Genomic DNA, 14,844 nt, shown 5'->3' with positions numbered 1-14,844 from the left:
TCAAATTCATAAAGGAAAAGAAATCGTATAAATTCTAATACATACAAAACCTACATATATACACATATAGATGTACAGGTGTGTGTGTATGCATATGTATATATACACAGATATATACCCATACATATACGTCATTTTGATTCCTTTCAACTTCATTTCATTTCATTTATAACCGCCATCATTATCATCTGTGTACTTATCTCAATTTGACACTGACTGTTGTTTTGGTTTGTTTTATTAATTACCGTCTGGCTAGAAAACTTCTCCAGCTTTATCCTCTCCATATCACGTATAAATCAATGGATCTCATAATACATGTATTGATGCATTACTCCATTTTGTGGTCTGACTAATAATCTATTCTGCACACCATTGCATGACTATGTGAATGCAGTGTGTGTGTGAGTGTGTATATATATATATATATATATATATATATATACAGTTCAATTTGAAGACTCTACTAGAATGGACGAAAGCGCTTGAATATGATGGGCATGGGTAGGCGCGGGTATGGCTGTGTGGTTAGGGAGCTTGCTTTCAAACTACATGATTTTGGGTTCAGTCCCACTGCGTGGCACTTTGGGTAGGTGCCTTCCGCTATAGCCCCGAGCCAACCGGAGCTTTGTGATTGAATTCGGTAGGCGGGAGTTACTGCCGTGTGTGTATGTGTGCGTATAGCTGCTCAGTGCCTCTCCGAAAGAGAGAGAGAGAGAGGGATATATAAAAACATGTAACATAAAGGCGGTGCTCCAGCATGGCCGCAGTCAAATGACTGAAACAAGTAAAAGAGTAAAAGAGTATACAAATAAATATCTGTAAATATAAAACCATCCAAATTTCTGAGTAGCTCATTTCTTCTAATATATATATATATATATATATATATATATATATATATCAACCTTGATACTGTGTGAACTAAGATCTCCATTGACAGGCTGCTGGTATTTATAGAGTGTTAAATACTTTAGGTATGCAAATTAGGGACTCCTTCATAGAGTAACTGCTGCATTTGTTGAGTGTATAAACAGTTTGGCTGCTTGTTTCTCTGGAAACTGTCAGAACGATGTAGATGCCTCTGATGAGAACCCAGTAAGGTTCGAAAATCGATTAAGGTTGTTCATCCTTTTTTCAGTCTGCAGAGAAATGGCTAAAATTTGCCCTGCTTGTAATTATATCATATGTTATATATATATATATACACACACACACACACACATATATATATATATATATAGAGTGACTGCGAAAACCCGACAAATGAAGTGAGTTCATGGCTCGCAGGACAGCCTGCTGTGCTAAGCTTGGATCGCAGAGTGACCTGCTGTGCTTGAGGAGACCTATTGAGTCAAGTACATCAACATCAAAATAAAATCAAATGGATATTGTAGTTGTGATACCCGTGCTGGTGACATGTTGAGCCTCACAGTGGAAATGACAAAAGACCGAGACCTCTGAGATATGCTGTGACTGTGAAGACCCGACAAATGAAATGAGTTCATGGCTCACAGGACGGCCTGCTGTGCCAACCTTGGATTGTAGAGTGACCCGTTGTACTTGAGGAGACCTATTGAGTCAAGTACGTCAACACCAACATCAAAATAAAAATCAAATGGAAATTGTAGTTAAGATACCCATGCCGGTGGCACGTAAAAAACACCATCTGAACGTGGCTGATGTCAGCGCCGCCTGACTGGCATCCATGTCGGTGACATATAAAAAGCACCAACCGATCATGGCACATAAAAAGCACCCACTATACTCATGGAGTGGTTGGTGTTAGGAAGGGCATCCAGCTGTAGAAACACTGCAAGATCAGACTGGAGCCAGGTGCAGTCTCCTGGCTTCCCAGACCCCGGTCGAACCGTCCAACCCATGCTAGCATGGAAAACGGACATTAAACGATGATGATGATATATAGGTGTGTGTGCATGTGGGTGGATGGGTGATCATGTGAGTGTGTGCTTAGATATTTCTCTGAAATGAAGTTGATGTAATTCTGAGTGGATTATGAAACGCCTGTAACCTCTACAGAAATATTAAAACTTATTATTTTATTTGCTTATAATTAAATATTCTGTATGGACAGATCTAAAACTGTTTCTCATTAGTAACATGACACAGAGGACCAGTGGTAAAGAGATGAGATTTACCAATTAGACAGGTAAAGCAGTGTGAGCTGTGGTCCATGATCTCAATGTACACTATACATCCTACTTGCCACTACTGCACTCATTTTAAAATCCAAGTTGCTCTGCTTGTTCAAGTGGTCAGGTTTCTCCTAGCACAATGCCACCACTTGTCATAGCACTTTCTCATCTCATCTCTGAGATTCAACTGCATTTCGTTCCTTTTGTAGCTAGTTTTTCTCTCAACTTATTTGCACTGTGTCATTCATGACCACAAATATTACAAATAAAATGGAGCATGCTTACTGCATTCAGTTTTTTTTTCCCAATCTTCATAAATCCCTGCATTCAAAGCCCTTTTCCTACTGAAATGCAACAGTTCCCTTTGTACACAAGCTCCATACAGTCACTCTGCCATTCATTTGGAGGAGAAAATCGTTTGTCACTAGCAGAGATTAATAAGCCTCCTACACTCTATTCATCTTCTTCATCATCATCATCATCATCATCATCACCATCACCACCACCAGCTGCTTCTTCTTCTTCAACTGAGATGTGTTTCACCACACTTTACCAAGAATCTCTGTCCCCTCTTTTGTTGTAGGTTCTCAGTTTCACATTGTGTGCCTCTGCTAATAACATCAATGCAGCTGAGTGGTCACTGACCCCTTTCAGGGTGCAGGGTGCCTCCAAAATATAACATCTGATATGGCTTGGTGTTCACAACAGCAATGATCATCAGAACTTACAGTTCATGTAAAAACTACCCATGCCCATGCTATGTACAAAGCAGCCATGCTGGTACCATGTAAAAAGCACTCAGCAGACACTCCCTTTTAAAGTGGTTGGCATCAGGAAGAGCATCCGGCCAATGAAACCATTCCAAAACAGACCATGGAAGCTGGTGTGTCACCTGGCCTCGTCAACTCCTGTCAGACTGTCTAACCCATGCCAGCACGAAAAACAGACATTAAATGATAATGAGGATGAGTCTAGATATCTTCCATTTTCCTCTCCTTAATCTCTCTACCTTACAGCTGTCATTTTTGATGGCTGACCCTCCTGTTGGGTTTACTGATGGCGTGTGTCTATCTCCTGTGCATTTTTCTCATCCAACAGTCTTTCACAATGGTACTTGCACACCGCTTTCTTTTCAGCACCGTTGTGGGATGCAAACATTCCAAATACACTTTTCTATAATGATGTCTCAATTTTCTCTCGTACAATGTCTTGCAATCTTTAACACTTCACATTTGTAATCCTCACACGACACGACATGTGTGAAGCTTTTACTTTCTCCCATCCAACAATAAATGGCAAACTCTTCAAACCAAGTAAATAATCACATAAATATATAAGTACATACATACACATTTACATATGCACACACACACACAGAGTTAATAATATATACACATATATCACCATGATCATCGTGATCAATCTGGCTATCAGATGTTGCTACACATCGCTGGTCACAATGCGCTTCGCACTGGTTTAGCCTTCAAATGACGCCACCCCGCTGGCTAAGCGAGCAGGCCAACAGAAGAGTGAGAGAAAGTTGTGGCGAAAGAGTACAGCAGGGATCGCCACCCCCACCCGCCAGAACCTCATGGAGCGTTAGGTGTTTTCCCTCAATAAACACTCACAACGCCCGGTCTGGGAATCGAAACCGCGATCCTACAACCGCGAGTCTGCTGCCCTAACCACTGGGCCATTGCACCTCCACATATACACATATATACACAAACGTATACACACATTCAGCATCACATTCCATCTATTTTGTCACGCTGGGCATATATTCATCAACCTCACTACTTTTATTCATGAAAAACTTCACCAATTTTAATGTTTAACAGAACTTTTGGATATCCTCTTCTAATTCTTCATAGCTGTAGGCTGGTGTAGACACAAATTTTAGTACTTTTGCCAAAAGTTCATAAGTTTTTATCTTTTATCTTTTACTGGTTTCAACTATTAGGCTATGACCATGCTGGGGCACCACCTTAAATCATTTTTTAAATTGAATGAATTGACCCCAGGGCTTATTTTTTAAAGTCTGATATTTATTCTATTAGTTTCTTTTGCCGAACTGCTAAGTTACAGGGAACAACACCAATTGTCAAGTGGTGATGGGAGACAAACACAGACACTAAAGCACATGTGCCACACACACACACACACTCGGTGTGATTTTTATGTGATGAAAAAAAGAATTCATTTTTGACCCCATAATGTTGTTTGTCATATTTTAAAGGCAATATTTATGAAGAAAAGAAAAGGCATTAGTATCTCATCCCTGTTTGATGTCATGTTTTACAGCTGCTTTAAGTGAAAGGAATGTAACTGAACACTTATCAGTTTCGAGGATTAAGAGTTCAAATCCTGTCATTCTGCATGGTGTTCATAAAAATTCTCAAAATTTCAATAAAAACAAGAAGAAACATATATAAATCACCCATTCTGGTACCACATATCAAAACACCCATGCTGGTACCTATTTCTTTACTACCCACGAGGTACTAAACACAGAGGGAGCAAACAAGGACAGAAAGACGGATTAAGTCAATTATATCGACACCTGTACGCAACTGGTGTTTATTTAATCGACCCCGAAAGGATGAAAGGCAAAGTCGACCTCGGTGGAATTTGAACTCAGAACGTAATGGCAGACGAAATACGGCTACGCATTTCGCCCGGCATGCTAACGTTTCTACCAGCTCGCCACCCATTCTGGTACCACATATCAAAGCACCCATTCTGGTGCCATGTGTAAAGCACTGGTGCTGGTGCCACATAAAAAGCATCCAGTATGTTCTATAAAGTGGTTGGCATTAAGAAGGGCATCCAGCTGCAGAAACTTTGCCTGGTGCAGCTCTCCAGCTTGCCAGCTCCTGGCAAATGATCCAACATGGAAAACAGATATTCAATAATGATGATGATGATGACTAACTACATTGTCCCCTAAACCTGTTCATCTCTTCAGAAAATTAACCATAATCTACTTTGAAAAACAGTTTCAACAAAAAATGAAAGATTTACAAGCAGAAAAAAAAAACGATCGTATATAAAGGAACGAAAGTGACTCACCAATAAAAGCATGCAACTTTCCTTCTTCAGTATAAGAATCTACAAGAACTCCTCCAAGTTTGATGCAATTGTTGAAAACTATGTCATTTGACCATTTAATTTCAATGTTAATATCCTGAAAAGAATAAGATGTTTACGTATAGATCAGTAAATAACTTTGAGTAAATTGCAAACCTACACAAGTGAATAATGGGTGAACAAAAGTAGAATTTTGAAAGAAGTATCTCTCTAAAACTAGTTTTTAAACATGGAATAAAATAGGAATTCGAGGGGTCTAAAGGTAAAAAAAATGGTTGAGAACCACTGATACAGATGAAAAAATTATATTTATAACCCTGAAACCTAGATATACAGACCAACAGTTTTATCTTAAACCAATTACAGTGGAGCTGGGTCAGTGACCAGGTTGCAGATAGTGTGAAGCAGATTTTGACAGCAAATAATAAATATTTAACTAAAGTTAATAGTTTTTATGTGTTGTTGAATGGCTGATATGTGTTAATTAACATTCTGTTAATTAGTTTCAATACACAATCTGAGATCAATCACTCAAATCAGGCAAATAGATTTCTGGAGAAAATATCTTATTGACTAATACCCTTTTTCTTACATCTGATATTCTTCTTGGCTGTTTGTAACTCTTTAGGCGTAGGAGTGGCTGTGTGGTAAGTAGCTTGCTTACGAACCACATGGTTCCGGGTTCAGTCCCACTGTGTGGCACCTTGGGCAAGTGTCTTCAACTATGGCCTTGGGCCGACCAAAGCCTCGTGAGTGGATTTGGTAGACGGAAATTGAAAGAAGCCCGTCGTATATATGTAGATATATATATATATATGTATGTGCGTGTATATGTTTGCGTGTCTGTGTTTGTCCCCCCAGCATCGCTTGACAACCAATGCTGGTGTGTTTACATCCCCGTAATTTAGCAGTTTGGCAAAGAGACCGATGGAATAAGTACTAGGCTTACAAAGAATAAGTCCTAGGGTCGATTTGCTCGGCTAAAGGAAGTGCTCCAGCATGGCCACAGTCATATGACTGAAACAAGTAAAAGAGTAATATAATTGATGATATTAAGGTGGCAAGCTGGCAGGATCGTTAACACCCTGGGCAAAATGTTTAGCAGCATTTCATCTGCTTTTACCATCTGAGTTCAAATTCTGCCATGGTCGACTTTGCATTTCATCCTTTTGGGGTCACTAAAATAAGTACCAGAAAAGCACTTGGGTTGATGCAATTGACTTACTCCCCCCCTCAAAATTGCTGGCCTTGTGCTAAAATTTTAAAGCAATATAATTAACGACATTTTCCTTAGTTTGCAGTGTTCTGTTCACCTCCAATTTGACTGAGGTAACACAAAAGCTCCCTCATGATAGGGTCTTCTCTATTAAACCTTCCATTGAAAGTCGCCTAGCTTGCCATCAGTTATGACAATGAATGTTCCAGTTGATTTGATCAACTGAACAAGTGACACCTGAAATTAAGATGCAAGCAGCTGAGCAATCCACAGGTACACGTACCTTGAACATAGTTCTCTAGGACATTCAGCATGACACAGAATGTGACAAGGCTGGCCCATTGAATTACTGGTACAACTCATTTCTCTCAGCTGAATGGACTGGAGCAACAAGCAATGTGAAGTGTGTTGCTGAAGACAACAATGTGCCACTGGAGGTCAAATTCATGACCTTCCAATCGTGAACTGAATATTCCTAACCACATATCAAATGGAAATTGTAGTTATGATACCTGTGCCGGTGGCACATAAAAAGCACCATCTGAACGTGACCAATGCCAGCGCTGCCATGACTGGCACCTGTGCCGGTAGCACGTAAAAAGCACCCACTACACTCATGGAGTGGTTGGCGTTAGGAAGGGCATTCAGCTGTAGAAGCACTGCCAGATCAGACTGGAGTCTGGTGCAGCCTCCTGGCTTCCCAGACCCTGGTCAAACCGTCCAACCCGTGGTAGCACAGAAAACGGACATTAAACGATGATGATGATGATGATAAGCCACACACCTTCACTCAGGAAGGAATTTTTCTCCTGTTCTGAAAGTAAATAATTATGAAACTACCATTACAGGGAACGTCTTGTCCCCTGATTTATGACAAGGAAGCTTTATCTCACCTCATATCCTGGTAACTCCCGTACACTTAATACCATAGCAAGGCCGCAGAAATGTTGCAGAAATGTTGGTGCTTGACCAAGTGCACTGGATGCATCGAAGCAGACATGCAGAGTAAACATTGCACAACCAGGTGGACTTATCCATTGGTTTCCTCCACGACCTACCAAATAAGAAAGCTTTATTCATCACAAATATTATTATAATCATCATCGCTAACATTATAGCCACCATCACCTATTTTTTTAATTCTTTTATTCTTTTACTTGTTTCAGTCATTTGACTGCGGCCATGCTGGAGCACCTCCCTTAGTCAAACAAATCGATCCCAGGGCTTATTCTTTGTAAACCTGGTACTTACTGGTAAGATACAGGGACATAAACATACCAATATCAGTTGTCAAGCAATGGTGGGGGGACAAACACAGACACACAGATACATTCATACATACATACATATATACATACACACACACATATATATAAATATATATATATATATATATATATATATATATATATACATATGTTAAATAATTTAAGACAACAAAACCAAGGCCATGTGGAATTTATAGGACATTTGTGAAGAGAAATATAGCTGTTTCTGGGATATTAGGGATATCCCTTCATCACAGACAATACGAGATGGTTAAATAGATGGAAGTATTAGAGTTCAATATAAGGTGTTATTTTGGAAAAGGATGAATCTGGGAAGTATAAAAGGAAATAAGAAAATAAAAATAAAAGTAAAAATACATGTAGGATGTTACAGTGGCAGTTCCATTATCCAAGGAATGGATAGAATGGGTAGAAACACTTCTTGTCCATGGTATGTAGATTCCAATAGGAGTTCATATTTTGTTATTACAAATGGATATACTGAACTCGACTATTTCCCTCTATTTAACCATCTCACATCATCTCTGATGAAGGGATAACCCTAATACCCCAGAAACAGCTGTAAGATAACCTTTCTCTTCACAAACGGTCCTATAAATTCCACACAGCCTCGGTTTTGTTGTCTGACTTTATTTAACACACATATATATGATGGGCTTCTTTCAGTTTCCGTCTACCAAATCCACTCATAAGGCTTTGATAGGCCAAGGCTATAGTAGTAGACACTTGCCCATGGTGCCACACAGTGGGACTGAACCCGGAACCACGTGGTTGGGAAGCAAGCTTCTTAGCACATGCCATGCCTGCACCTATTATTGTCTTTTACTGGTTTCAGTCATTAGACTGCAGCCATGCTGGAGCACTACCTTGCAGAATTTTTTTAGAATGAATTGTCCCTAATTCCTATTTTCGTAAGCCTGGCACTTATTCTATTGGTCTCTTTTGCTGGACTGCTAAGTTACAAGGATGTAAACACACCAAGACTGGCTGTCTAGTAGTAATGGAGAACAAACACAGAAACAAAGACACACAGACGTGCATATACGACAGGCTTCTTTCAGTTTCCGTCAACAAAAGCCACTCATAAAACCTTGGTTGGTCCAAGGCTATAGTAGAAGATAATTGTCCAAAGTGTCACGCAGTGGGACTGAACCCAGAACCATGTGATTGGGAACAAAAAAGGCCAATAGGACCTACAATTGATTTGAGTGATTTAGCTGCTATTTCTAGCAAGTCACTGAACTGCATAGAGGGTCTTTTGTCATTCTGTGCTGTTTTATGCTATTTTATCTTTTGTGCTATTTAATACCAAAGCTGTCCAAAATTGCATTTCTGTCCAGCTGTTCTTCAACCATTTTCATGTAGAATATGTCCACATCTACTTCACTCACAAGAATCCAGTCTGTCAAGCTGGAAATGAGTAGAAAATAGAACCAGCAGTGTTGAACTGACATAATGCTTTTGATAGGGTCTGTCATAAGACCAATATGTGATTCAGTGTGGCAGTGAGATGTCTCATAACAACAGAATGTCATGAATGGGGCCCACAATTAAAATAATAGCATTGAATAAAACAAAAATAACTTCAATAAAAAAAGAATAAAAACATGCAGTGAATTAAACAATAAAAATCAACAACAAAAAAACAGTTATAATAAAAAAAATACAGACCTCTGCCACTTGTCTGTCTCCCAGCAATGGCTACTAAACCAGCCTGTGGATAATTCTTTGTGATTAGACTAAAGAGATAAGATTAAAGAGAAACAAATCAGACAAGATATGAAAAAGCATTTTTTGTACTAATCGGCTGCAAAGTAAAGGTTACAAAACACTTTTATAATAACAACTCACATGACCTGTGAAAAGAACACATGTGTTTCATTTCATTTTTATGTCTAAATTCATAGATTTTTATAACACTGTTTTCATTTATTATGTTAAGGCTTTCGATTATGTCTTCAGTTTTATTCCATTGAAAAGTGTAGGCATCAAACACATGTTGTGACAAAGAGAACCACAATGACAATTATTACTTTTAACATTGGCTGAAATTTTGGAAGGGATGAGTACCAGTTCATGACTGGTATTCATTACTTTATTTATACTTAGGATCTCTTTCTCTCTCACTCTGACACCCTCTCTTTCTCTCTAAGAAAACTCCAGTTACATAACTGGACTTTTCTTACAAAGATGGGCCTTTGCACCTGGAATATAAAGGTTTGATTAAGCTTCCTGCTTTGTTAGAAGATGTCTTTTTTCTGTCTTTTTACATTCTTCAATATTAAAATGCTTCAAGCACACTACACCAGTAACTTTCTTTAAACGTAAACATCTTTAAATCTAGAATAAGTAGGAAATGCTTAAAAATTCCAATTTTAATATTTTCTCATCAGGAAATGTTGCTTTTATGGTCCTTTTTTAAAGTGCTTCTCAGTTACACAATGAAATTGCAAAGTGAGTTCTAATTTACTTCCTCTCTCCATCTTTGAAATATATTCCTGTTTTTCCATATACCATGCAATGTATTGCACCTATTAAAGCGGTGTGTATGATTTTGAAATCTGTAATACTTTTACCTTTGAGTCATTCTTGATAATCACTAGCTGGTGATGGACACACACTAAGGACAGGTAACCACCCAGAAACTCGAGTCCGTGTGTATCATGTTAGGCTAGGAATGGGAGCGATGACCTCCACTTGCAAATACTAATCGGACACAGAATGTGTGTCGTTAGCCAGTTGGAAGCGATGTCTTCCTGGGGCTATAAACATCAGTAGCATTGTCCTGTACAGGACGCCACACTTGGTTGCCAATTATATGTTATGATTCTGTATTGCTACTGTTTATATCTCACTCGGAGATTTAATCTATAGGCACAGGAGTGGCTATGTGGTAAGTAGCTTTCTTACCAACCACATGGTTCAGAGTTCGGTCCCACTGCATAGCACCTTGGGCAGGTGTCTTCTACTATAGTCTCGGGTTGGCCAAAGCCTTGAATAGATTTGGTAGATGGAAACTGAAAGAAGCCTGTCCTATATATATATATATATATATATATATAGTCTGTCCGTAAACGAAGTGATCCCAAGATAAGAAATCTTTGAACTTTAATTCATCCGTATCTCTATTTATTATTATTATTTATTAATTATTATTATTCTGATCCCCCTAGTCGCCACTCTGTTTACTATTTCAGCCTCGCCTCGTTTTTGCATATTCTGTATAATTCACTAGTTATCGTTATAGATATTTAAGATCTATCTTCCTTACAGGGCTGATTAGAAATTGGCTGCCGATTCTTCGCGGGGTTTCTCTCCCCCTCTTTTTACATTGTCTGTCTGGACTCCTTCTCTTCCTACTCCTCGCCATGGCTATGCATACTTAAGCTAGTAACCTGCCTCATTCTTGATTCCGAATTCCTTTTGCCAAGTCTGTCCGTAAACGAAGTGATCCCAAGATAAGAAATCTTTGAACTTTAATTCATCCGTATCTCTATTTATTATTATTATTTATTAATTATTATTATTCTGATCCCCCTACTCGCCACTCTGTTTACTATTTCAGCCTCGCCTCGTTTTTGCATATTCTGTATAATTCACTAGTTATCGTTATAGATATTTAAGATCTATCTTCCTTACAGGGCTGATTAGAAATTGGCTGCCGATTCTTCGCGGGGTTTCTCTCCCCCTCTTTTTACATTGTCTGTCTGGACTCCTTCTCTTCCTACTCCTCGCCATGGCTATGCATACTTAAGCTAGTAACCTGCCTCATTCTTGATTCCGAATTCCTTTTGCCAAGTTTGTCCGTAAACGAAGTGATCCCAAGATAAGAAATCTTTGAACTTTAATTCATCCGTATCTCTATTTATTATTATTATTTATTAATTATTATTATTCTGATCCCCCTAGTCGCCACTCTGTTTACTATTTCAGCCTTGCCTCGTTTTTGCATATTCTGTATAATTCACTAGTTATCGTTATAGATATTTAAGATCTATCTCCCTTACAGGGCTGATTAGAAATTGGCTGCCGATTCTTCGCGGGGTTTCTCTCCCCCTCTTTTTACATTGTCTGTCTGGACTCCTTCTCTTCCTACTCCTCGCCATGGCTATGCATACTTAAGCTAGTAACCTGCCTCATTCTTGATTCCGAATTCCTTTTGCCAAGTCTGGTGCTCCCCTATATTTCTGCACCCCCCCCATAAAAAAAGCACCATCCGAACGTGGCCGATGCCAGACCCCTCTGGCACCTGTGCAGGTGGCACGTAAAAAACACCCACTACACTCGCGGAGTGGTTGGCGTTAGGAAGGGCATCCAGCTGTAGAAACACTGCCAGACTAGACTGGAGCCTGGGGCAGTCCCGAGCTCCCCAGACCCCGGTCGAAACCGTCCAACCCGTGCTAGCGCGGAAAACGGACGTTAAACGATGATGATGATGATGATGATGATATACATATATGAGAATTTTAATGGAGATAAAGCTCCAGTATAGAGTACAACTGTTTATTCGCTTGTATATGAGCTAAAGATTAATAAAATTTGGGAGAAAAAGCAGTCCAACATCCTGTGCAGCTAATTTTAGTCAATGAAGTAATTGGGTGGCGTTTGATATCATGTCAGAGAGCAAGGCTAAGTCATCAACAGAGTCTACATCAGTTATTTTTTGAGCTGGATGTTTGATCGATCATCTTTTCACAAGTGTGAAACTGAAGCTGTTTAGATTGTCAAATGATGCTTGGAGGACATAAGCTAGTGTGATCACAACGAGAAAAAGGTGCCAATGTTCTCCAACCTTGGAGAATTCTAGCTCTGATATCAAAGACACTTGTATTTCCTTCTGGGGACTTTATCATTGGCTTGGTGTTGTTATAAAGAATTATAATTGCTGCTGTTGTTTCCTCAGGGATTCCATTGGACAGTGGTAGTTTTCCCATCTACCATATATACATGTGTGTATGTGTGAATGTATATACATATGCATGTCAGTGTGACTGCATGTGTGTATGTGTATACATATGCATGTGTGTGAATGTGTGTTTGTGTGTGTTTGTGTGTGTGTGTGTGTGTGTGTGTGGTGTGTGCATGGTGTGTGTGTAAGTGTGTGTGTATGTTTTTCTTATTATTCAATGTTAAAATTTATGTCTTTCCAATTGTTATTCGTTGAAGTGTGAATGTCTGCATTCACAAAACTTATTCAGTTCTCCTTTTGTTTTCAATTTATCTTTCTTTTGTTAACAAAATCTCCAAATTTTCTTCCAAGCTCTTTGAGTGTGTTTGGTTGCTACCATGCCAGTTACGTGCACCGCTTCCCATTCGTGGAACTGGCCTCCTTGAATTATGAGTAAACAATGGTTGTACAAATATATCAGAGGTATTGGTGTCCAGAAGACCCAGGATGGCAGATAAGGCTATGTAAGTGCTATGGGAGGACCATAGTTAGACTTTTGGTTCGATAATAATACGAGTGGGGAGTCTCTTATTTCCCTTTATACTTCCTATTTCCATCCTTTCCCAAAATAACTCCTTATATTGAACTCTACTATTTCCCTCTATTTAACTCTCTCATAGTGTCTCTGATGAAGGGATATCCCTCATATCCCAGAAACAGCTGTAGGACTACCTTTCTCTTTATAAATGTCCAATAAATTCCACACAGTCAATAATATAAAATACCAGTCAACTTCTGGGGGAAATGTAATCAACTATCCCCCTCCTTTTCAAAAATTACTGTCCATGTGATCTTTTAAGATCACATGGACAACATTAGGTGGAGCACAGTTTTGAATCTCATAAATATCGTTTTAATCTTCAGTCATTTTAATCGTCAATCATTTTAATCTTTAGTAAAGCTACACTGCAATCAGACAGTTAACCAAATGCACCAAGCAAACATTCTAATATTTCACAATGTCAATAATGAAGTATTGTTTCTGAGCAGAACTAAGTTGTGGGTATATAAGCTGTGCTGTATTAGATGAATATTACAGCAGCAGCAGCAGCTGCCACTGCTGCTGCAACTATAGCTCCTCCTCCTCCTCCTGCTGTTGAGCGAACGGTCTTCTTCCCAGAGCTCGCAAGATGGGAGAAGTTCGAAACGTGGTCTTTTTGCTATTCGTAAGACCCACAGAAGAGAAAGCAGGTCAACCCCCAACACCGAGAGCATCAATGGATGGAATGTGCATCCAGGATCAGCGGTTGCATAGGAAGTCGGGGACAAGAAACAGGAAGAAAGAGTGAGAGAAAGTTGGGGCGAAAGAGTACAACAGGGGTCGCCAACACCGCCTTCCGGAGCCTCATGGAGCTTTAGGCGTTTTTGCTCAATAAACACACACAACGCCCGGTCTGGGAATTGAAACCGCGATCCTCTGACCATGAGTCGGCTGCCCTAACCACTGGGCCATTGCGCCTCCTGCTGCTGCTGCTGCAAGAAGTACCCCAACAATCACACCGTCATCCATCATCGATCATTTTAAATCCAGGTTTTGTCCCCGTTAACGGGGGTGGTCGGATCTACCTCATTGCCATAGAAACCACCCTCACACCATCTCGCCATCGTGCCCAGTTTTGGGCATCCTCCCTTCTCAAGTCAACCCTCGCAATCTCCTCCTCCACCTGTCTCCTTCACATTTTCCTCACTCTACCTCGCTTTCACTGTCCATTCACCTCAAACTCTAGCTCCCATGGGTCCCAAATATTCCAAGCACTTACGGATAAAGCAGTGGCATGGTGGTTGGTACGACGTCAACATATAAGAGAAGCTGTCCAAGACTTTTGGTTTGAAGGTTTTCCCAGTATTCTTTAGGTGTGAAGAACTGAAACTGGACATCTTTATCTTCTTTCTCTTGAATTATGAGAGGAAGGCACTGGGCAGAAATTGGATGCATAACATCTTTTTGGCTTTCGACAAGCTGCAGAGATACGGAAGCGCCGATGAGTAAGTTGCTGCCATGTAACTTACAAGACAAAGCGTGCAGGAGTTCTTTCTTGCGATTCTGAAAAATAATTTGAGAATTCAAAGAATTAACATACATGTACACACATATATGCGTTTACATACTTATATACACACACAAACACATACAAATACTTATATTGA

At 39.6% G+C, this 14,844-nt stretch overlaps 1 protein-coding gene across 3 annotated transcripts in view; it reads right to left on the bottom strand.

Moving 5' to 3' along the window:
- The window catches only part of LOC115232587 (biotin--protein ligase), a 72,769-nt gene that overhangs the window by 30,417 nt on the left and 27,508 nt on the right, over positions 1-14,844 (bottom strand). For all 3 annotated transcript variants that reach the window (XM_036512206.1, XM_029802551.2, XM_036512202.1), the window contains exons 4-7: positions 14,457-14,740; positions 9,420-9,487; positions 7,353-7,513; positions 5,226-5,340 (exon numbers count right to left, since the gene is read on the bottom strand). In XM_036512206.1, coding sequence (XP_036368099.1) covers positions 5,226-5,340; positions 7,353-7,513; positions 9,420-9,487; positions 14,457-14,740 — 628 coding nt within the window. The remainder of the gene's footprint in view (positions 1-5,225; positions 5,341-7,352; positions 7,514-9,419; positions 9,488-14,456; positions 14,741-14,844) is intronic.

Source organism: Octopus sinensis, linkage group LG2, assembly GCF_006345805.1.
Source record: "Octopus sinensis linkage group LG2, ASM634580v1, whole genome shotgun sequence".
Classification (NCBI taxonomy): Eukaryota; Metazoa; Mollusca; class Cephalopoda; order Octopoda; family Octopodidae; genus Octopus; species Octopus sinensis.
This window is presented reverse-complemented; position numbering and strand designations above follow the sequence as displayed.